The sequence below is a fragment of the Dipodomys spectabilis genome, unplaced genomic scaffold, assembly GCF_019054845.1.
Source record: "Dipodomys spectabilis isolate Male_0828 unplaced genomic scaffold, ASM1905484v1 ptg000043l, whole genome shotgun sequence".
In the NCBI taxonomy this organism is placed as follows: domain Eukaryota; kingdom Metazoa; phylum Chordata; class Mammalia; order Rodentia; family Heteromyidae; genus Dipodomys; species Dipodomys spectabilis.
In genome coordinates, this window is record NW_024870720.1 from 20,518,712 (window position 1) to 20,544,270 (window position 25,559).

The following is a 25,559-nucleotide window of genomic DNA, read 5'->3' on the forward strand; positions in this document are numbered from 1 at the left end:
AATATGGCACCGGCCAGACCTGATCTTCTTACTTCATTTGAACCCTTGCTATTTTTCTCAGATCACAACATAGTGGCTTATCTCTTCAAAGACATAATGAAATGTTTTCTTCAAGATGGATGCTAGTGTTCTCCCCTGCTCTCCTTGTAGGGGAGAGATCTCTCCCTGATCCTTCTCCTCACATGCCAAAAGATATCCTGGCTTTCTTCCTCACTTCATTGCCATGCAGCCAGTATGTAAAACCAAAGTTGAATGTCATCAGCACAAGTTTATTCAATGGAAAGAGAAAGGAGAAGCAGGAGCATGGCCTGAAATCATCTTCTTAACCCACTGGGAGTGAGGAGGTCACAGAGGGAAGCAAAAGACATGAGGGGTAAGGAAAGGCTAATAAGTGGGAATAATCATGATATTTCCAATAATAGATAAAATTTTCCCAGAACTCAAGCATCAGCTTGTTTTATGATCTCATGTTTCCTGATGAGGACAGCTGGTAGGTATGACAGTTAATATAAAAATTAGATAATTATATTATAATTTACAAGCGAAGTTGAGAATTCTTTTTTTTTTTTCAGTAGTGGGATTTAGATTTGGGTTACAGGCTTGCTATGGCTGATGTTCTCTACCACTTGAGCCACAGCTCCATCCTGGGGTTGGAAGCAATTCTAGATCCTACCAGTTTCCCCTGTCATCAATCCTATCAGTTTTGATAGCTTACTTAATGAAAAAATTTTGGCCTTTAGTCTTTAGAGATAAACTGAGTTAGAATTAGGAAGGGCTCATTTATCAATCTAATAGTTGTACTGGGTAACATTGATGTGGGCATAACCATATACATCCCACTATCTTGGATATATTCTGCAAGTGGTAAACAAGTATAAGGGTGGCCTTACATCCAGAAGAAAGCACTCAAGCAAAGCCAGCCTACCTGAAGCCAGAGAGCATGGCAGCCAGAGAGAGTCTCTGTTTGAGGATTTAGAATTGGTACTGTCAGCTGGGTACTTTTTGAAGGGAGTCAGCATGCTATTTGCACTTCTCAAAGACCACACCAGCGCCAAGGTGAAAGATAGATTATAGGGGTTTGTGCAGTGATATCCAGAGATAATTTCACCACTGACACATGAAACAACTTGAGTGGACCCCAAGACCATTATTACGCTTCCCAGAAAAAGCTCATCTCGAAAGGTTTCATGTAGGATGAGTCCATTTATATAACATGCTAGAGACAATGAAACTATACCTACAGAGAATAGATTAACAGCTGCCAACCATAGGATTTGGGTGAGCAGGGATGAATACAAAGAGGCAGAAAAGGCAATGCTGAAACAGTTCTGCATTGTGAACAGAATGGCAGGCATGCAAGCCAGTATAGAACATTGCAGAGAATCACACACACACCCCTATACACATTATTAAAAAATACTAGTATTTTCACTTGCAAGTGATGCTGTAGAAAAATACTCGAGACTGGCTTAAACAAAAGACATTTATTTTATCACAGTTCTGGAAGTCCATGATCAAGATGTCTACAGGTTTGGTTTCTTTGAAGGCTGCTGTTCGTAGACTGTAAATGACCACATTGACATCACGTGGTCCTCCTTTGGTCTGTGTTGCTTGTGACCTAATTTCCTCTTCTAATAAGGAGAATGTTCTGGAGTTACTTGGGGTTAGGATTTCAACATAAAAATGGGGCAGGACACAACTAAGTTCATAAGAGGCGAAAACTAAATATGCCTGGAGTCAAGTTACCAACTGTGCTGTTGTCTGTGTCCTGGCTTTGATGTGATACTGTAACTATATAGGTCAAAACCATTGACAGGATATGGATTTAGGAATTTTTTGTACTATTTTTTAAAACTTCCTATAAGTATTTAAAAAATTTAAGTGGTTTCTTTTTTAAATACAACAGACAGGTTACAGTGGAAAAAAATAAGATGATCGCTGGATCAGTGATCAGATTTGTGAGACTCAGTGTTAACCTTTTGGAGTTAATCAGAGCTGACATTCAAGTACATTTCTTCAAAGACTAGTAATTAAGCCCCTCCTCTGTTTCTATGTTCATATGCTGTAAAGACAAAGAATATTTGCTGCAAGGTAGAATAGCAGTCTTAGCGTCTCTTTCCCCTCCACTCCTCCTCTCCTTCCCTGCCCTCTTCCTCTTCTTTCCCCATCTCTTCCTCCCCTTAATCTTTTCTCTTCTTCCTTCCTCTTTGTCCTTCTTTCCCACTCCTTCCTCCGTTTCTCCTCTCTCCATCCCACAAATGCTGTATTATAACCCCAACCCTGTCTTTATAATACTCTGTTGCAGCTAATCTTTGGTGTTCAGAGAACCTTACACAAATTTTGACACATCTTTGTACATGTTCTTCAGGATGTGGTTCTAGGATGTTAAACTCTGGATTTCCCTAAGCAATTTGCTTGCTTGGTGAAGTTATTGCTGTTGTGCAATTATCTTCTTCAAAAGAAAACAGAAAAAATAGAGGTGATTTTATTACTCTTTAAAGGGTGAGCAGTAGGAGGAATGGTTTGCTGTGACTATAGAAGAAAAATGAATTGATGCATAGGTGACTGAGAAGTTACTAAGTTCTCAGTCTGAGAACTAATTGATGTTTGCCTTAGTTATGAATATTCAGAATTCGCTTCCTAAATCTATATCAGAAAATCCCTGGGGCCTAATTACTGACCTCTTCATCATTAATTCGGAATAAGTCATTCCTAACCTGTCTGTTATCATAGATGAAAACAGTTGTGACTTTGTAATATCTACATGAGTACTTGAACTCTAGGTCTATAATTTCTGACATCTGATTTAAAGTGATTAAAATTGTGCAAGTAAATTTTTAAATTTATAATAATATATTTATTGTATAAAGTTTGGTCTGAAGTGGTGATCCAAGTTTTCAATCAAACTATCACATTAAAAATGTAATTAAGAAACCTAGTAATAGTGGTTCACTCCTATAATCCTCGATATTTGAAAGGCTAAGGTCTGAGAAGTGAAGTTCCAAGCCAGCCCAAATAGGAAATGTCTGTGAGATTCTCCAATTAGCCACCAAAAAAAACAGAAGCAGAGCTGTAGTTCAATTGGTAAGATGTTACCCTTGAGCACAAAAAGCTCAGGGATAGCACTTAGGCTTTGAGTTCAAGTCACAGAACCAACACACACACACACACACACACACACACACACACACACACACACACACACACACAAGAATGAAGACACATTAGTATATTATAAATCCTTTGAATATGCTTTGGAAATAAGTATTCTACAAACTAATAATAAAGACAGACCTTGTGTCTATATCTTGGGGTTCATTTCACTAAGCCTCATCTTATATGGTCATTTGTTCATGGTTTTTGAGCTTTTCAGCTCATCTGATAAGATTATCCTATATGTATACTAATTATTACAAATGAGGGAAACCATGCAACCTAAATTTCTTTGGACTGGGTAACTTCACTTAATATTAATTTTTCCAAGTCTTTCCATTTCTTCACAAATGGGAAGGTCTTCTTTCTGATGGAAGCATAGAATTCCATTGTATATATGTACCACATTAAGAGGTCTGTCTTTATTGTTATTGTTTTAAATGTACCATGTGATTTTATTTGTTGTTGTTGTTGTTATTTCCTTTGTATGTTCTTTCCCTTATGGCATATCCCTTGTTGTCACTGTACTTGATTTCTGTACCCTGCATCTTGTTTATACATATGTCTAATCTAGGGAGGGGAAGGGGAATAACAAAATGCTGGAACAAGGACACAGAATGACCTATTGCAACAAGGATACACAGAGGACAGGCAGTGGGGAGGGGGGAGGGAGGAGGGGTGGAATCCGGGAGGGGGGAAGGGGAGGGTTAGTGGGACAACAACAAGGAATGAAGGAAAGAGGTAACAATGATCCAATGATCGACATATATAGTTACATACCTTACTCCTAACTATAACCCCTCAGTACAGCATCTTACCAATAAAATTAAAAAATAAGAGAAATAAGTAGTCTATCATACATCTTGCAGCCACTGAGTTGCTCCCAGGTGGCAGGTGTACTTGGCTGAAACACAAGGAAGAATGTCATTTCCTTGCACTCAGTCATGTGATTTAAGTGTGATTGTGCCAGAAAGACTTTATTCCCTATCAAGCATATATGCTGTGCACTGATTATTAAGTGTTGTAGAGGACATTGCAACACACATGTGGTTTTTACTTGGGTTTAAGAATCATTTTCCCATGGATAAAAACAAAAACAAAAAAAATTAGGGGGCAGGGAGATGGGAAGGCAAGGATGGTAAGGGGAAACAAAGGAGGAGTGAACAATGCTTGATAAGAAATGTACTCATTACCTTGCTTATGTAATTGTAACCCCTCTGTACAGTATTTTCACAATAAAAAAACATTAAAAATAAATAAATAAAAGTAGCCTAGTATATAGGAACTCCTGTTTTCTATGACAGCACCAAGTAATGTGCTGTTTATCTGATGAAAACTCAATGCTATAATTTTTTTCTTTTAAAGTTTTAAGGTACTTAGAAAGTAATATTAAACCTTTCCTCTTTCCAGACTCTAACCCCAAACAGCAAAACATAGCATACAACAGTTGTCACCCTGAAGTAGAAACTTACCTCTCACTAGTTTCTTAGAAGTGCTACACACATAAGAGTGACAAGAAATAGGTATTCCCAAACATCTGTGATCAAAGTTACTTAAACAGCATTCTGAAAAATAAACACTGAAAAATTACTTAGATCTTAAATCTTGAGCTTTCACTACTTATTACTCTGAATTTACCATTTCCAACTGTGGAAGATAATTTTATTTTTATTTTTAAAGTTTGTTTTAACTTCATACATCCCATAACTAAATCACACACACCATTTCTATGCAGATATTTCTATATCTTATAGGTAAATTACAATTCCCAAGTTAATTATAAAGCATATTTCACTAGAAATATGAGCTAGTAATTCTGACAAGTAGATAATAGTGATGTCTAAAGTAAGAAAATAAAATGTGATATTAAGGCTAAGGGTAAATAATAATTCTAGACACACATCAATTCAGCCACTTATGCTCTTGGAATATTTTACTGTTTATTGAGAAATCAATACACTCTAACTCCACCAAACTGAATTCCCCAATTTGTCATGTTTCTATTACCACTAAAGTTTTAAGTCCCTATTAATTAAAATGTTTAGCATTTTTTTAAAAAGCAGAATGCTAAGATATATGTACTGATAACAGTACTTGTGTTTAGTTGGTTTACTGGGGATTGAACTCAGGAATTTTTGTTTGCTAGGCAAGTTCTCTACATCTGTATCAGGAATCTTCTTTTACTGTTGCATCTCAAACTATTTTTCCATTTTAAATAAATACTTAAAAAGTATATAGTACATAGTAACTGATCAATATTTCTTGGTTGGCTTGAAGGAACAAAAAACAATATTTATACTAGTAGTAACTGTTTAGTAATCTTACTCAACAGTCTTAGTCATATACTTTGCAAAGCACTTTATAACTTTAGTATATATATTTTTGTTTGTTTGTTCTCGTGTGATTCGTGGGTAATTTCTACTTAAAACTCAAAGGCAGACATGGGGATACAGCTCAGTGGCAAAACACTTTCCTAGTTTGTGGAAGGTCCTGGGTTTAATCCATATCACCACAGGAGAAATAATTTTTTAAAAACTTAAGTGGCAGAGGTTAATCTCTTTTAAATGGTGGACTATTTATCTCATTATATTATAAGAGGTGACATTTGTGCTACATTTACAGTATTTTATTCATTTCAAGATTTTTATGGTCAGATGCTGGTGGCTCATGCCTGTAATCCTAGCCACTCAGGAGGCTGAGATTTGATCTCAGTTCAAGCCAGCTTGGGCAGAGAAGCCCTCTTTGAGACTCTTTTCTCCATTAACCTCCAGAAAAGGAAGTGGAACTGTGGCAAAGTGGTAGAGCACTAGCCTTGAACAAAAGAGTTCAGGGACAGCTCATGGGCCCAGAGTTCAAGCCCCACAACCAATGGGGAAAAAAACAAATAAAAGAAAAACAACAACAACAACAAAAAGAACAACAAAGAAGTTTCTAACAAATTTACCTTTCAGTGTTTTGTAAAGAAAAAAAGCAAACAAACAAAAAAAGAAAGAATCAACAAAAAACGATTCTTACAAATTTTCCTTTCAGTGTGTCACAACTTGGGGTCTTGTTGAAGGCATATATGTGAATCAGATGAATGAATGTAGTTTGTTCTTCTTTAAAGGCTTTTCCTATGCAGCCTTTTATAGAAAGCCTGTGGAAAATTACACTCAGCAGTTCATTTCTAGTATGTCTCTCACAAGGAAGTTGAGTAATAGATGTAGGTGGGCCGAATTAGTCTTGTAATTCCCAGCGTTTGGTCATTTGTAGGCATGCAATACATGAACACTCTGACATATTAAAACCAACAACAACAGCTTCAAACCTTTACCACTCCATGGGAGTATGGATGCACAGAAAACCTGGATTCAAGCTGCTTATATTAAAATCATTAAAACATTAGCAATGGTCGAGGGCTGGGAAATTTACTTCACCTCTCTTTACTCCATTTATGTGTGAAGCCATTTGTATTAAAATCCTCTTCTCTGTACTTCAGTTATATATGAAGATGTTCAGAACATTGATGGTGCATAATAAATGCATGAAAACTACCAGAGCTGCAATATTGGTTGACAATAATATTGTCCATTCATAGGCTGAATACTATATTAGGTTTTCTAGAATCCACAGTTAGGCCTTACCTTGTGTTCCTGAGTTCTTAATGAATGGATTAGAAATGCCACGGCACAAATTATCTGCATAAAGATTTTTTCTTCTCTCAACAGTAGGGCCTACTTTCTCACAGACCAAGTATGGCTTCTCAATAGACCAGTTAGTGTGGTGAAGAATCAAGTCTCTGGCTCTGTGCCTTGCTGGTTCCTCTGGTCTTCTTATGAACTTGGAAGTTTACTGAATCTCATAATGTTTTCACTCCTTGTAAAATAGGAATTCTGAAGAGTAGACCATTTTATTTCTCAGATCTGAGTAGCTCAGTCCCTATATAATGACATAATGTTGCTTGGTCCATAATATAGATTCAAGTAGTTCCCCACTAGTCTGGACCATAGAGAATCTTTATATTAAGAGTTTTACCCACATATACATAAATATACACATGCAGGCACACACACGTACGCACACACATACACACATATATTTTTTTTCTCTATACACTTCCAGAAACAAAGAGCATGGGTTCAATGTAAAGGAAGAGAGTTGGCTAGACTTACCAGCTCGGTAACTTGGGAAAATTGTTTAATTTGACTTCTTCTTTCATCTCCATAATGTGGATGAGAACACACATCCAATGGCTGTTGATAGCATAAATTATACCATGTATACAAAACACCCCATAAATTTCTGCCACTGTAGGGTCTTAAATATGTAGCAGATAATTTTAATAAAATGCCTTAAAACTACATTTTAGCATATTATCTTATATAATAAGGCCATTATAATTTCATGTTTATTAAAACAATTAATTTGCTCTATTCCCAGTGATGATAATGGCCTAGGAAATAAAGAGAAAATATAAGTGGATCACATTACAGAAAATAATAATGACATCCCATGGATGATAGTCTATAGAGATCCAAGAGGTCATTAGCTAAGTATTATAAAAGGAATCTGGAAAGAATTAGATAACTTTGTGATGGGTAATATTTATGCTCATTTTTAAAAAGTACTTTTAATCAAACCTGCTGTCTCTACTGCTCTGCAAAAGGATTGTTGCCTCATTCTACGTACAGGTTGTCTGTACCATGGGGCCAAAAGCCACCTGCAGCACAGAGATGGTTGTAGTTTTCTTACTTCCTCTCTCTGGCCCTAGGGAAGCTTTCTTCAGTAATTGATTTGGATTCAAATCAACACTGGGAGGGTAGGAGGAGGAAATGTTTCTGTACCCTGCCAAAATACTGTCTGTTGGACTTAAGTTAACACAAAAGAAAGTTTGTAATGTGAAAACCATGAAGAGAACTACCTATGGTTGGGAGAAAGGAGGAAGATGAAGAGAATCAGGGGGAGAAAAGCCATGGCCTTCATGAAGCTGGCTAAACACTTATGCAACAGTGAAATTTATGCAAAGATGCATAGTTTTATATTCTGACTTGATTCATTTTTAAACAAATATGTTTACTACAAATAGTCGATGTTTTGTAATCATGAATAGTAATGCTTTAGTACAACCTATTTATTCATTCAGCCTTTTCCTAAAAGATTATGTAGGTCTAAAAATTGTGGAATACATAAAGCAATTCAGAATGTGAAGTATCTTTTTTGCTTGTTTATTTTGCAATATTAGAACACAGGATTTTTTACATGGTAGGCAAGAGTTCTACCACTGACCTCAGCTTAGCCTTGGATGCTTCAAGACCAAAAAAAAATCTATGTAGCCCACTCTAGCTTGAAATTTGCAGTCCTTCCTCTATTTCCTTAGTTCTGGGCATCTTTCAAACATATGCAATCAATAGTAGGTGAATAATAACATGGAATGTAGGCCAGAAGGTACCATTTCTTCATACTTACATTGTTATTATTCACTTTTAATTTCAGGCTAAGATTTGTCATTGTTAAAATTTGGAATTCACAAATGTAATGACTCTTCATTTTGGGGTCCAAATTAAATGAAGTAATAGTAGAGACAAAGAAAGTTGTGCAAAAAAGTGTTATACAATTGATATTTGCATAGTTGTTTTTTTTTTAAAACCGGTAAACTCCATAAGGTATACTGTCAAAATAGTATTTTTTTTTCAATATACGCTGGAGGAAAAAGTAAATAAAATAAAATAAATCCTGAGGGAATTAAGGTCTGGATAATGAAGACTGAGGGACAGGAGAATTAAAATGATTTTTGATGGGTTCAAAGGAGGAAATTTTTTCCTTTTCTTTAGTGGAACTTGATTTTGAATTTGGGCTTGCTTGGCCGGTGCTCTACCAGTTGAGCTTTGCTTCCAATTCTGCTTCTTGTTAATTATTTGGAAATGCAGTCGAGAGAGCTTTCTGCCCAGGCTTCCCTTGAACCAAAATCCTCAATATTTAAGCCTTCTACGTAGCTAGGATGACAGATGAAACAACTGGTATCTGATGTTCAATGTTTGAGGTAGTCTCACTTTCTTTCTAGCCTTGTACTTGGTCCATAGTCCACCTGTTTTAGGATTCCAGTCACAGTTAGGATGAGAGGTGCACACCATTGTGCCTAGCTATTGGCTAAGAAGGGATCTTGACTGTATGCCTGGAATTGCTTCAAACCTCAGTCCTTCTGATCTCAGCTACCAGTGTAGTTATGGGCAGCTGACAGGGAAAGCAATGCTAAAAGACAAATTTATTGGAAAGTCTAGAGTCACAGCAAGCAAAAATGTGGTAATGTGCCATTCGTGGTGGGTAGCAACTTTGGAGAACCTGCTTGTCATATGCAGAACAATGCAGCTTTACAATGAAAATGATTACTGAAGAAATCTTCCCACAGCTAGGTATATATTAATTATAATACCTAGCAGAAGAAAGCACGTTCATTTTGAAAGCATTCTCCAGTACTTACATAACTCTCAAGAAGAGAAGAAAGACAATGGGAAAACAGCTTCTATTTTAGAAATAATTTTTCCTCTAGTTCAGAGATTTCTTTTTCAGAACACACTAATTTGAGCATGAGATTCTTTAGTTAATAAGAGGTAACTACTGTAAGACTCTGCCTTTCCATTTTGAATTAAGAAAGTCAGGGAACTTGTAATGCTTTATTTGAAAAATGAACGAGAGCTGGGTATCAATGAAAGGACTGTAGCACCTGTCAAGAAATATAAAATTATTCAAAATGGTCAACACAATTATCATTGGAAGCTGGTATTATTTAAATTAATCTTTTGAGTCTGAGAAAACACTTGGTGTTAAGATTTTAACTGCTGCCTTATTACTCCCCTTGGTGTTGAGAAATTGAAAAGAACTTTTCATCATCTAAAAAATATTTGAACAAAAACATTTTTACATACCAGCAGTGTCATCATTGTTGTGCCTTTTTTTACAGATAACAGTGAAAAGGGTCAAGTGATTTATTTTCAATTTATTAAATATTATTTTATATATTTTTTATTGCAAAGATACTGTACAGAGGGGTTACAGTTACATGCATAAAGTAATGTGTACATTTTCCTCTAGAGTATTATTTACCTCTCCTTTGTTTTATTCCTACCATTCCTTCCCTCTCCACTTCCCCAACTCCTCCTCACTTTGCCTGCCTGAAGTTATAATGTTCATTTTCAAAATAGTGTCTTGTACATCTCATTGCTACAATGTGTCAACCAGTATCCTTATTTCAGCATTTTGTTATTTCCCTTCCCCTCCCCAAATTAGAAAAATGTATATACAAGATGTAGGGCACTGGAATTAAATACAGTGAAATCAGGGGTTATACTCTGGGGGAAGAACATACAAAAGAAACAAAAAAAATCACATAGTACATTATAAGTACATTAAAAATAACAGCAAGAAAGGTAAAACCTGTGTGTCCCTATCTTGGGGTTCATTTCATTTAGCATTAACTTATATGGTCATATGTACATAGCTTTTGACCTTTTCTGCTTGTCCTAGACATATACTAGTTATTGCAAATAAGGAAAACCACGGGACCTATGTTTCTTTGGGTCTGGTTTACTTCACTTAATATTTTTTTCCAACTCTTTCCATATCCTAACAAATGAGGCGATGCCATTCTTTCTGATGGAGGCAGAGAATTCCAGTGTGTGTGTGTGTGTGTGTGTGTGTGTGTGTGTGTGTGTGTGTGTGTGTGTGTGTATCACATTTTCTTCATCCATTTATCTACTGAGGGGTATCTGAGTTAGTTCCATAGCTTAGCTATGGTAAATAATGCTGTAATAAACATAGTTGTGCTGGTAGCTTTAGTATGGCCTTATTTTTGATCTTTTGGGTAAATGCCCAAAAGTAAGATTGCTGGGTTGGGTCATGAGGGAGCTCTATGTGGACTCTTTTGAGGAATCTCCATACTGATTTCCAAAGTGGTTGAACAAGTTTACACTCCTACCAACAAAGCAGTAAATGTTTCCCTTTTGACCACATCCACTCCAACATCTGTTGTCATTCAATTTCTTGATAATAGCCATTCTAACTGGGGTGAGGTGGAATCTCAATGTTGTTTTGATTTCCATTTCTTTTATGGCAAGAGAGATTGAGCATTTCTTCATGTGTCTATTGGCCATTGTTATTTCCTCTTCAGAAGTCTCTCTTTAAGTCTTTAGATCACTTATTTATCAGACAGTTGTTTCTTTGAGGGTTTGTTCTTGTTTTTGAGTCACAAGAATCTTTTAGATATGAGACCCTTGTCCGTTGTATGGCTAGGGAAGATCTTCTCTCAATCCATGGGCTTTCTGTTGATCTAGCTAGCTATGTCCTTTGTCATGCAGAACCTCTGCAGTTTCATTCAATCCCAATTGTCTAGCCTTTTTTTATTTATTGTGTTTCTGGGTCTTTATTAAGAAAATTTTGGCCTGTGCTAAGAAGCCCTAGAGTTTTTCCTATTCCTTCCTGTAATGTTTTCGGGGTGTTTGCTTTGTCTGCCAAGTCTTTGATCCATTTGGAGTTGATTCTGGTGCAGGGTGATATATAAGGATTTAGTTTTAGTTTTCTGCAGGTGTTTAACCAATTTGGCCAGCATCATTAATGAAGATGCTGTCTTTCTTCCATTTTAATGTTTCAGCTCCCTTATCGAGGATTAGGGGGCTATAGGTCTGTGGGTTCATTTCGGGGTCTTCAATTCTATTCCATTGGTCTTCAGGTCTGTTCTTGTGCTAGTACCAAACTGTTTTGATTACAATGGCTTTGTAGTAGAGTTTGAAATTTGATATTGATATTCCTCCAGCACTGTTCTTTCTGCTAAAGATTGCTTTTGCTATTTGGGTTCTTTTATTGTTCTATATGAATTTGGTGTTGCTTCTTCTATTTCATTGAAGAATGAAATTGAGATATTAATGGTGAATTTGTAGATAGCCTTTGGCAGTATTGCCATTTTCATGATGTTAATCCTCCCTATCCAGGAGCATGGGAGGTTTTTCCACTTCCTTAATTCTGCTTTAATCTATTTATTAAGTATTCTGATCTTATTTAATGTTTATGAAATACTGCATTAACATATTCCCATGTAATATACATATAATACTATTTTTATTGTTTATAGCTTTTTTTTGTGAGGTTGAGAATCAAACACATATTCTACCCCTCATTGCATTCCTCCAACTCTTTTTCTTATTTTTTTTTTTTAATTGTTGAGGTAGAGACTCTATAACTTTGCTCAACTGACCTTGAGCTTGTGATCCTCTTATCTCTGGCTCCTAGTAGAAGGGATCACAATCAGAAATCTCTATGCCTAGCTTATTATTTATTATTTTTTGTCTTGTTTTCCTTTAGGAGTTGGGGATTAGAGCCTAAGCCTTGCATATGGGAGTTAAACCATCTATCACTTATCTCACCACCCATCCCAATCATTTATAACTTTAAATAGAAATTTCATGTAATATTCTGCAACAGGATTTTTTGTTTGTTTGTTTTGGGGGTTTTTGTTGTTTGTTTTTTGTTTTTGTTTTTTTGCCTGTCATGGGGCCTGAACTCTGGGCCTGGGCGCTGTCCTTCAGCAATTCTGTTCAAGGCTAGCACTCTATCACTTGAGTCACAGTGTCACTTCTGGCTTTTTCTGCTTATGTGGTGCTGAGGAATCGAACCCAGGGCCTCATGCGTGCAAGGCAAGCAGTCTATCACTGAGCCACCTTCCCAGTCCTTCTGCAATAAATTTTTGAGTTTTGTGTTTGAATTGTGTCATGTCTTTAGGATCAATAATTGTTTTCTTTTTAAAATCCCAAACTGTTATCTGTTATTGCTTCTAGCAGAATAAGAAAGAAAGGAAGGAAGGAAGGAAGGAAGGAAGGAAGGAAGGAAGGAAGGAAGGAAGGAAGGAAGGAAGGAAGGAAGGAAGGAAGGAAGGAAGGAAGAAAGGAAGAAGGAAAGAAGGAAGGAAGGAAAGAAAGAGGATGTATTTATTCATTAATGATGGTGAATTCAATGTAGATAGTGGTGATTGGGAAGAGATGAAAATAGATGGATTTCACATAGTGTATTGCCACAAAATCAACAAAAGTTGTCTTGAGTATACAGTCCACAAAGAAGAAAGCTAAGAAAGACACTGGGCTTCTTGTATGCATTTGGAGTAGATGTCCTTAGGAACTACCTTCCCTTCCACCTTTCCCTTTGTTTCTCATGGAAAGCAGACAGAGAGTGGATAGTTGAGAAGGAAGGGAGGGAGGGAAAACAAAGGACAAAAGGACATAACCAGATGACATAACTTCTGGTAACAGTAAAATACTCTCTGCCCCTAAAGTATCTCTGCTAGATTTAAAAGTTTTATATACATCAAATGCACTGGGATACACCTGGGACTCTTTAAAAGGCAGCAAAGATTTTGTGAAGATGTGTCTTCTGGTATATGATACTTAACCTCCTCTAAATAAAGCTGGAAGCTCATCAAAGGGCTATCTATCCATTTTTAATTGTGAGTGACAGTGTACCAGGGTAGAGACAATGCCCCTAAATATATTGATAGTAGAATGACAGTATTAGTTTTACTTAAAAAAAACAATTGCCAAGTCTGATAATGAAACTGAGAACTTTGTACTCACTTGGCTGGTGATCTACCACTTGAGCCATACTATCAGTCATCAGTCCTAGTTTTTGCTTGATAATTGGAGATGGAATCTCATAGATTTTTTGTGCCTGGGTTTGACTTTGAAACTTGATCCTTTAAATCTCAACTTTCTGTAGCTAAGATTATAAGCTTGAATGCTAATGCTTGTCTTGTAAGAGCTTAGCTCTTACAATTAGTAATTCATGCCTAGAATGGTGTAGTTTTGCAGTCCTATGATATAAACATGAATTTTATTTTCCAGAAAAAGAATTGTCTAAAATGATACCATTAGGAGGTATAGGTTCACAACTTCTTATATCTTATCAAAAACTCTAGCTACTTTATATTGGAACTTAGAAAAAGTAAATTAGAAGCATAATGTCTTGGGAACTAACTGTTTGTACTTACACCAATAATTATCAAGTTTTAAAGCTTTGTTAACAAGGATTATTTGTCAAGAGTTAGGATAGATCAACACTCTAATATGCAATAAGGGAATTATATGCAGAGTTGCTCTCTGTCTCTTTTTTTTTTAGGTTGTGGGTGCTTTGGTGTCTGGGTTTTGTTTGCTTGTTTATTTTTTGTTTTGTTTTGTTTTTCCTTTTGCTTGTTACCTATTTCTTTCAGATTTAGAAAATCATCTTGCCTAGTGTCAACAAAGATTTGTATATAATAGTATACAATTCTTTTTTGTTTCTATGCCAAGTTGGAACATTCTAAGTAGAGGGCTTAAGGATTTAATCCTCTAATTGTCCAAAAGGCTGAGAGTCTTAAGAAGCTTACTCTAGAGTTGAGTTTTGCTATAATTTTGTTTTGTATGATTAAAGTTGAGGACCCAGTCTATGTTTGGCAGTGGTCAATGGCTGTTTTGGTACTCAAGTGCCAGTCTGGTATCTTATTATTTTTATTCTTTTGCCATCTTTAAAGTGAAAATGAGGTAAAGGATTTTTAGAGTCTAAAAACTCTTTTAACTGTCACAGACAAATTGTTTCTACACTATAGGGTCATCCTGCAATCCTAGTGTGAACAACCAATGTAGGTGTTCTCTCTAATTCTCTTTCAGGAATGTCTACCACAGGCCCTCTTGGAATGGGTAGTACAACCACCAGTACCACCCTTCGGACCACAACCTGGAGTGCAGGACGTAGCACCACCCCATCAGTACCTGGAAGGAGAAACCGGAGTACCAGCACCCCATCTCCAGCTGTAGAGTTACTTGATGATGTCACTACACACCTGCCCTCAGCACCCTCCCAAATCCCAGCTCAGGAAGAGAGCTGTGAGGCTGTGGAAGCCAGGGAAATCATGTGGTTTAAGACTCGTCAAGGACAAGTAGCAAAGCAGCCATGTCCTGCAGGAACCATAGGTAAACCTGTCCAGTCCACAAAGTTGAAAGTGACTTTTGTTGTTGTTGTTGTTACTATTTTGACTTCCTTTTCTAGGATTTTTTTTCTTCTCTTCTCTTGTCCTTTTTTTCCCCTTTTGATTCCTATTAACTACCTATTTTAGTATTGTAATCTGAACTCAGCTAAATTACAGTGAAAGCAATATATTTCAGAGGCAGAAAATGCAACCTGTGGAAGTGACAGGTGAAAGTTTGGCAGGAGTTTCTGGGCGATCCTTACTTTTCAGGCAGTGCCAAGTCTTGGAATCAAATTACAATGAAACTTAATGCCTGGACTCCTTTCTCATCTACCTCCTCTTTCCTCTTCCTGCTAGTCGCCTCTATTTGCAACATTCCAGCTGTGGTCAGTATTGGTTGTAGAAAATTAAGTAGAATATATCTGGATGAGATGATGGCCACTGAACCACCTCTTCGTATTATACAAATAGCAAGCTAGCCATCTCTACCAGTCACCATAATATCTTAATGCTCAAAGACTCTCAACAGTGTCAAAAACCAATCTCTATAAGCCAGATTTGCAGGGAACAGTTAAGAACTAGAAAGCCTTTCACTTGTTCTACTATGGATTCAACTTATCTTCCCAAATTGCAATCACATCGTTACTTACCATTTGAAGACAGAAATATTCCAATTTCACCATTGCTATATACAATGATCTTCTTAAAATAATATTTGGCAGAAACATCCCAGAAACAATTGCTTTATTTCCTTTATTCCCTTTATTCCTTTTTTAACAGAGATACCATTTATATAAAAGTTCCAATATGGGGACACACTATTCCAAATTTTATGAAATATTAGAGTGGGAGGAGCATCAGAGTATATTGATTTATATAAATGTGCATATTTATCTTTAGAAAATAGTTAAAAAATATTCAGCATTTTACTTCCATTTTTGAAAAAGAGAACAAAGGTCATTTCTAAAGTTTTCTGTGGTGTTGAAATCAGTCATTCATGATGTCTTCTGTCTTTGCTCAGAGACTCAGTTCCTTCATCTCTAAGAGAAGTAATAATAGCTTCCCTACTTGAGAGATTTCTTTTGAAGATTAGGGAAACACTTTATTTGAAAGCACTTTGCACTACCAATATATGTCATTATTGTCCTGTGAAAATTGGGGACAGGTTTTAAAGCAAACCCTCTGAAGCCATCAACAGTCTTAAAGGTTATAGTCCTCTTTTTTTTTTTTTTTTCTTTCTCCTTTTACCATTTACTCTGCTTTGGTCTGGTCCTGTCTTTTAATTTTTTTGTCTTTTCTTTTCTCTTTCTTTTCACTTGAATTATAGCCATTGCTTCTTGCCAGTCTCTCCATCTTACCTTCAAATTCATCCTACATTCAGCCACCAGAGTTTTCCTTCTAAAGCCTAAATCTACTCACTTCCCTTTTCTTCATAAGGGTCTTCACTGTTTTCCCAGAACACATATATATGACAACACAGGACCTTATGTGCTGATTCTAGACCTCCCTTTCCAGATGTTTGCAATACACTCTCAGATAACTTCAGTTAAAAACCTTGACCTCACCATTACGGCATCATTTTCTTCTTGAAATTTTCTTCAGGATTTTGCTTTTCAGGAAGCAAACAATACCCCTGTAAATGGATTTCTTTAAGACTCAACTATTGTCTTGGCTCCGCAGAATTCACCAATAAGCACCTGAAGTCAGGTTGCACTTGGATACCATCCATGCATTTCTTCCCCAAGGCCTGCAGAGTTGCCCACCAGTGCTTTAATATATCCAGTGGTTGTGTTTATAACATTTGTTCTATGCCAGCTGCTTGCCAGGCACTGTGTCTGACATTTAATGGACATTATCTCAATTAAATTATATATCATATCTGCTGTGGCTTATCTTTAAGCATATTAAGGATATGAAATCATGCTAATGAAAATGGACTTTTTGAAATGGACATATTTATTTCCATATTGCAGGTGTGTCAACTTACCTTTGCCTTGCTCCGGATGGAATCTGGGATCCCCAGGGACCAGACCTCAGCAACTGTTCTTCTCCTTGGGTCAATCACATAACACAGAAGGTAAATCTGGAGAACAGTATAGGAAGGCTTTATTAAATCTACATCCTTTGCAGTTGTTGATTATAACTGCAGAAAGCAAAAACCAAGGTATTTTTTAAATGAATATGGAATATCGTTCTCATATTTCTTTCAGATTTAAAGACAACTTCTAATGTGCTAGGTTCTATTCTAGAATTCAGTTGTTTGTTGTTATTGTTTTCTTTGTTTTGACACTAGGGAGCTTGAATTTAGGGCCTTGCTTTGGATAGGCAGGTGCTCTGTTGCTGAAGCATGCTCTAGGCCATTCTTTGAGTTGGTTATTTTTGAGATAAGATCTTGCAGCTTTCTCCAAGCATGCACTGAGATACGATTTGCTTATTTTATGCTTTCTGTTCTAACTGGGATGACAAGCATACACCATCCCACCCATCTGTTTTTCTGTTGAGATGGAGTCTCAATGACTTTTCTGTCCAGGCTGCAGAATTCAGTTGTTTTAAAAATGCAAATCCATGAGTTTCCTCTAAGCTAGGCTAGTACAGCTTACAATAACTGTATTATTAATAAAATTTCTATGCTTTTGTGAGCTAGGGATATAAAAGTCTACAAGGCTTTATAAATCAAGCAAGCAAAATGCCTAGCATACATACATATGGATTTTCCTGTGGGAAATATAATAATTATAATAATAAAAAATTCTACCTTTCGAATCTTAAGTCATTTGAAAAATATTCTGTAACCTAATCATTTATCAGTGCTAAAATACACACATGTGTGACAGAATCTTGCAGACTTGAATTTGCAGGGCTTATTTGGTTGCAATATGTTGAACATTTTTATTATTAATGCACTGTGGGGCTTTGAATTGATTTCATTACAAACAGAGACCAGATGTGCATTTATGCCAAAAGGGCTGTGGGATGAATCCTTATTATAGCAATTTATGTGGATTTATGCACTCCTAAAATGGAGAGTCCTTCTATGGCACATTAGCTATGCTGAGGAATTTCTGAAAGAGATTTTCCTGAGAAATATTACAAATGATGGCCTTCCTAAAAGCCTGCCTGTGCCATTTGCTCTTTCCTCTATTTGTTTTTAACCAGGCTTATCTTCCATAATATACTGGATAATAATCCATAAATATCTACCCAGCAGATGAGCCATAACTATCTATTTACTCTAAATCATGGAAGAATAGTGTTATATTGACTCTAGTTACCCTCTTACATATGCATCTCCATACTTGTTGCTATTCATAATGATGCTTCTCCAATTTCAGTACTGTTCCTGCCACAGTTTTTATGTCCCTTGATTTTATTACCACGTAGCTCAGACCCCAGGGCAAATAACTCTTGCTGAATGTGATCAGATTAAGAGATCAGTAGCATATCTTTTTACATTAGCAACTTAAAAAAAAATACTCCCTAGATACTCAGCCCAAGGGTTAATATAAATTCAATAATAATTCACCTAAAAAGCTGAGTGTTTTCGTGATAATTTCCAAATATGGCTGGACTATTTCATTGCAGAAATTACTGGGTGACTTGAACTGATTATCATAGTTAATTCCTTTCTTTCCTCTGCAACCCTGCTAATCTTAGGACAAAAGAGATAATTCCTTTCAAAGACCAGACAGCTGTTGCACATTTGATTTATGGAAGGATGGGGTTTTTTTTGTTTGTTTGTTTTGCAATAAACACATCCTGTTCTCCCACAACATTCCAGCTTAATTATGATGAGTCTGTACAGTCATGTTAGAATATATTATATTAAAATTAGAGAATTTAATCCATGGAAATCTGTCACAATACTTGAAATTTATAAAAACTTCAGAGTGTGTCAGGAGGCTTTTGTGCTATCCAAAAAGTGGCTGGGGGTGGGGGTAGGGGCTCAGTGATAAAGCTGGCATGGACAGCAGGCCTCCTCTCACCCTGATGGAACCTGGTATACTTGATAAGTACCTTGTTTTACAATACCCATCTAACCTGTTAGTATTTCTTTGCTTTGTCCAACTTTGTACATGATTGTATCACTTATACATCTATTTATGACTAATTTAGTACCAGTGATCGCTTTAAGCTGATTTCATTACTACAAAACCCTTGTACTTTTAAACATTGCCATTGATGAAATCAGGAGACGAGACTCCACAGGCAGGATTCAGTTATTTGTCCATTTCTTTCTCCCTCCTCTGAAGGCATCTCTTGGACCAGCACTGATATTCCAACAACAGATACAGGCTTTGTTTACACTAGGATTGAGATAGCATAGACAAACTACAGGGAACAGAGCAGGAACCAGAGCCATCTGTTACTAGTCCTAGCTTCACCAGATCAAAGGAGTGACCAAACACTGGAAGCAGAATGTCTTCCTCCAAAATAAAGGGTAGGGAGTGAAGAGTGGAGCATGGCCATTGCTAGGATTTGAAACATATCTGCCCCAATCCTCAGGTTGTCTCCACGTTTTAAATCTTGGCTCTCCTTCCTTACACATCTCTCTCCAATCACCTCAACTCTCGTTCGTGTCTTCTCCATCCTTCATGTACCTCATTAAAAGAAAACAGTTTTATATATGTATATATCTTGGTGCGTTGTGCATGCATGTCTTCTGGAAGATGAGGCCTCTTGTGTCTGTTTGGATTGCTGTAACATATATTCGTAGACTAGGTAGCTAATAACAGAAGTTTGTTTCCTATGTCTAGTAGCTGGAAATTCTAAGATGCCAGCAGATTCAGTGTTTCCATTAGGAGACTTCTATTAAAAAAATAAATAGGCAACAACTTCTTATTGTATCCTCATGTGATGGTAGGGACCAAGAAGCTAATAAGTCTCTAATTCCATTCACAAATGCAGAACCCTCATGATTCAATCACCTCTCTGAATTCCTGACTTTTTAATGTTAGTTAATTGAGGATTAGATTTCAGTATGCATATTATGGGTTTCAACATTAACATTCAGGCCATAACAATCTCTTTTGTGTCTTTACAAGGCCTAGAATGAAATCCTGGGGATTATAAAGAAAAGTGCATTGGCCTGATGTTCTTGATAGTTTAGTCATAGTGGACAAGTGGACATAGTGTCTCAAGTTCCTCATCTGTAAAATGGAAAACACCATTACTTTCAGTATAAGCATTTGTTCCATGTTTACCAGCACTATTTCAGACACTAATTATATACAAAGTCAATTAATTAGGACACAAGTTTATTTGGAAAAAGCAATAATAAGATTTGCATTCTTTTTACAGGAATGAATCATGCTGCTTTTCTTTAGCAACCATCTAAGAGCTGCAAGTGAATTTTGGCTACTTTCGTAATGTAACCTTAAGAATTAAATGTTATGAGAAAGGGGGGATTATGTTTTACTGGAAAATGTAAGCTTTAAATGTAAATATCAGATTCATGAAGAAATTCATTACAGATTCACTAGAATAATTGCTCAATGATGCTATTTAATAAGAAACACAACTGTTAAAGAAAAATTAAAAGCGCCCAATGGGACCATATCCCAAGTAAGAGGGGGTGATCAGTAGGTAGGTGAATGGAAGAGTTGATGGGTATAGGTGGATGAACAGATGGATGGAAAAGTAGACAGAAAAAGACATGGATAAATAGATACATCTTCAAATTTTCTCCAAAACATTTTCCAGGTTTTTTAGTGAAGGGTAGTAAATTGGCTTGGGAGTTTGCCTCTGAAATAAATGTGATAAAATACCCTGTTTTCTCATCTTCTATAAGAACTCTGGCAACAGTTTGATCTGTAGACTGGACTCAGTTCTTCCAAACAGTTTATATTTTCTACTTTGCATACTTTTGAAAAATTCATCGCACTTTATCCTCTCAGCAGTCTTCTTTTATTTACAATCCCATGACATCACAGTTTTGAGTAGCTTCTTTATTACTTGCATGCATAGTAAGGTATGCTTCCCACTACATGGCCAGATCCAGCTATTATGTAAAGAATTGGCTGAATTGTCACAGGCAAATTCTCTATTTGCAACAAAGGAAACCCCTTTTGGTTTTGCACAGACACTGGCTACTTAGAGATTTTCAGACAATAAGATGTTATTCCTGCAATTTTAAAAGACAGTTCTGGAGATCTAGAAGTGATATTGCTATTTTTCTATTATAAAATAAACCAGGTATTTACCCTGAAAGATTAAGCTGAATCTTGTTTCTTGAATTGCAATGTCCATTTTCACTTTCTTCTATGGAAAATGGAAGGCATGTTAATGGTTTCTTAATTTGATGAACATTTGGTAGAGTTGCCAAGACTTTAGACCTATCTAACCTACTGCCAATTATAAGGTAGACATATTTTGTTCATAAACTTCACTCAACTCAAATTTACAATGAAATATGTAGATCTTCCAAAGATGTGATGTTATATAGTTTTATACATAAGCACCATGAATATACCCATCATAAATTGTTTTGACTCTTGCTTAAGAGTTGATATACTTTCCAAAAAAATAAGCTCTAAGTTATTTTCAATCAAAATTGTTTTTATTTGTGTTAAAATTTAAAACTCACATAGGATATGTCTGTCCTATTATTATCCTTATCTAAAGCTCTAGGGTTTCCTTCCCCTTTTCAGCACCTAGATATAATCAGATCAGATCAATACTTTCATGAGTTTACTAACTCGCAGAAAACTCATAAAACTTCTAACTGTGCATACATTTAATTCTACGAAATACAGTAAAATTTAATGGAACCATGTTAGATGTAGACATTTTAATGATGTCAATAAGCTATGAATGATTTTATTTCAACCTTGTCTCCATGCATGAAAATTTGAGGCAGTTTTAAGATACACGAATACATTGTATACAAGTAAGATCATTACAGTCCATAATACTGGAGAGAATTGCATAAAGTGGTCAGAAATAGAGAGACTTTTCTGATGCCACTGGAGAAAATATGGACAAGGTGTTTAGAAATCAAAACTGAGGTCATATTATTGCAGGTTTGGAAAAATCCAGTTATTGGCACCACCATCAGGTTATATAAACCAAAAATCTGAGCATGGTCCCTTCCGCTCCCTTCCCATCCTTTCCTTTAAATGTCCAACAAACAGGAGATCTGTGAAATGAAGGTGTAAACCTTTGAGATTAAACTTTTGCTATTTTCCTTTCCCACACCCTGATCTAACCCATAGCTCCTACCCTTCGTTCATACATGATCACTCTAACCCACTTTCTAAGTTAGATTTCAATACAAACCTGACTAGATCAGTCCTCTTAAAATTCCCATTATTGAGTGAAAGGGCGACATTGTCCATAAAGAAATGGGCTCATTACCTGACTTGTGGAAATATAACTTCTGAATATCACCTTTATAATAGCAATAACTTTTTTTATTGTGAAAATACTGTACAGAGGGGTTACAATTACATGGGCAAGATAATGAGTACATTTCTTATAAAGCATTGTAGCCTCCTCCTTTGTTTCCCCTTCCCATCCCATCCGATCCTCCCCTTCACCCCCCATCCAACCCTCCTCCCCCACCACCAAAGTTGTAAAGTTCGTTTTCAACATAACGACTTGTACATCTCATTGTTGCAATGGGTCCACCTGTATCCCTAGTTAAATGATTTGTTTTTTTCCCTTCCCCTCCACAAATTATAACAGCATCAAATACAGTGAAAGCATAGGTTATACCATGGGGGAGGGACATACAAACCAACAAAGAAATAATCTTATTAATGTATTAAAAACAATCCCATGAAAGAAAAAAACATTTGAATACATATCTTAGGGTTCATTTCCCTAACATCACCTTATCTGACCTTTTCTGCTTGACTCAGACATATACTAGATATTGCAAATAAGAGAAACCATGGGACCTATGTTTCTTTGGGACTGGCTTACTTTACTTAATATAATTTTTTCCAAGGCTTTCCATTTCCTAACAAATGGAGCAATGTCATTCTTTCTGATGGAGGCATAGAGTTCCATTGTGTATATATACCACATTTTCTTTTTTTTTTCTTTTTTTTCTTTTTGCTTATGTGGTGCTGAGGAATCGAACTCAGGGCCTCATGCATGCAAGGCAAGCACTCTACCTCTGAGCCACCTTCCCAGCCCCATATACCACATTTTCTTGATCCATTCATCTACTGAGGGCCATCTGGGTTGGTTCCATATCTTAGCTATGGTAAATAATGCTGCAATAAACATAGTCGTGCTAGTAGCTTTTGTGTGGTCTTGTTTGTGAACATTTGGATAAATGCCCAAAAGTGGGATTGCTGGGTCATAGGGGAGCTATATGTGGAGTCTTTTGAGGCACCTCCATACTACTTTCCAAAGTGGTTGAACAAGTTTACACTCCCACCAACAATGAAGTAAGGTTCCCTTCTGTCCACATCCCCTCCAGCATCTGTTGTTATTAGAGTTCTTGATTATAGCCATTCTAACTGGGGTGAAGTGGTATCTCAATGTTGTTTTGATTTGCATTTCTTTTATGGCTAGAGAGGTTGAGCATTTCTTCATGTGTCTATGGGCCATCCTTTTTTCCTCTTCGGAGAAGTTTCTCTTTAAGTCTTTAGCCCACTTATTTATTGGGCAGTTGTTTCTTTGAAGATTTGTTGTAGGGGGATTTAATTTTTTGAGTTCCAGGTATATTTCAGATATGAGACCCTTGTCTGTTGTATGGCTAGTGAAAATCTTCTCCCAATCCCTGGGCTTTCTATTGATCTTGCTAGCTATGTCCTTTGCCATGCAGAAGCTCTGCAATTTTATGCAATCCCATTTGTTCAACCTTTCTTTGATTTGTTGTGTTTCTGGGTCTCTATTAAGAAAATTTCGGCCTGTGCCAAGGAGACCTAGGGTTTCTCCTATTCCATCCTGTAATGTTTTCAGAGTATCAGCTTTGACTTTGAGGTCTTTGATCCATTTGGAGTTGATTCTGGTGCAGAGTGATAGATAAGGATCTAGCTTTAGTTTTCTACAAGTAGTTAACCAATTTTGCCAGCACCATTTACTGAAGAGGCTGCTTTCTTCCATTCTATTTTTTTTTAGCTCCCTTATCGAAGATTAGATGGCTATAGGTCTGTAGGTTCATTTCTGGGTTTTCAATTGTATTCCCTTGGTCCTGAGGTCTGTTCTTGTGCCAGTACCAAGCTGTTTTGATTACTTTGGCTTCATAGTAGATTTTGAAATTTGGTATTGATATTCCTCCAGCACTGTTCTTTCTGTTGAGGAGCATTTTTGCTATTCGGGGTCTTTTATTGTTCCATATGAATTTTTGGATTGCCTCTTCTATTTCCTTGAAGAATGAGGTTGGAATATTGATAAGTATTGCATTGAATTTGTAGATAGCCTTGGGAAGTATTGCCATTTTCATGATGTTGATCTGTCCAATCCAGGAGCATGGGAGTTTTTGCCACTTTCTAAGTTCTGTTTTTATTTCCTTTTTCAAGTTTTTAAAGTTTTCATCATAGAGGTCCTTCACTTCTTTGGTTAATTCCTAGGTATTTTATTTTTTGTAGGGCTATTATGAATGGAGTTGCTTTCCTAACTTCAGCCACACTTTTCTCATGGTTGGCATACAGAAAAACCATTAATTTTTGAGGGTTAATTTTATACCCTGCTACTTTGCCAAAGTTTTGAATCAGCTTGAGTAATTTGGGAGTGGAATCTATGATCATGTCATCTGCAAAGAAGGAGAGTTTTACTTTTTCTTTCCCTATTTGGATCCCCTTTATGTTTGTGTCTTGTCTTATTGTTGTAGCGAGGCATTCTAATACTAGATTGAAGAGAAGTGGAGAGAGTGGACATCTTTGTCTCGTTCCTGAGTTAAGAGGAAATGGCTTTAGTTTTTCACCATTAAGTATAATGCTGGCTGTAGGTTTGTCATATACAACCTTAAAATAGCAATAACTTTTTTAAATCCCTTTTTTCTCAGAATCTTCATGTAATTTTGAAACTAGAACAATAACTACCCCTTGCTGTATTCTCCCATGACCTAAAATCTAGAGGCAATGACCTTGGGGCAATATCTTATAGACCTGGTGCCCTTCACTCCTAAAAACTGCCATTTAGGGCTGGAATTTTCTTCCTGTACCACAGCCATCACTGAGAAGCATTTCCAAAATTATGCAGTAACTTCATCTACCAATTTAAAATGCCTGAAAACTATTCAACCATATTAGGATTCTGTATTGCCTACTATAATAATAATAAATATAATTGTATAGATAGGGTTTTAATACCTCTTCTGCCACTAGAATATAAAACCCTTGTTGTGAAAAACTGCTTTATTTAATACTATATTCTCAGATATTAGCACAGTAGTATACAAATGTTGGGAGGATGGGTGTGGTTCAGGGGTAGAGATTTAGTGTACCTAAAGATGTAAGTTCAATCACTGCCCTCGCCATCAAATTCAAATGTT

The 25,559-nt window shown here is 36.4% G+C and overlaps 1 protein-coding gene across 1 annotated transcript in view; it reads left to right on the top strand.

Annotated features, from left to right (window-relative positions):
* Positions 1-25,559, top strand: part of Adgrl3 (adhesion G protein-coupled receptor L3) — a 703,150-nt gene that overhangs the window by 539,853 nt on the left and 137,738 nt on the right. The window contains exons 10-11 of the mRNA XM_042678231.1: positions 14,814-15,116; positions 17,086-17,189. Coding sequence (XP_042534165.1) covers positions 14,814-15,116; positions 17,086-17,189 — 407 coding nt within the window. The remainder of the gene's footprint in view (positions 1-14,813; positions 15,117-17,085; positions 17,190-25,559) is intronic.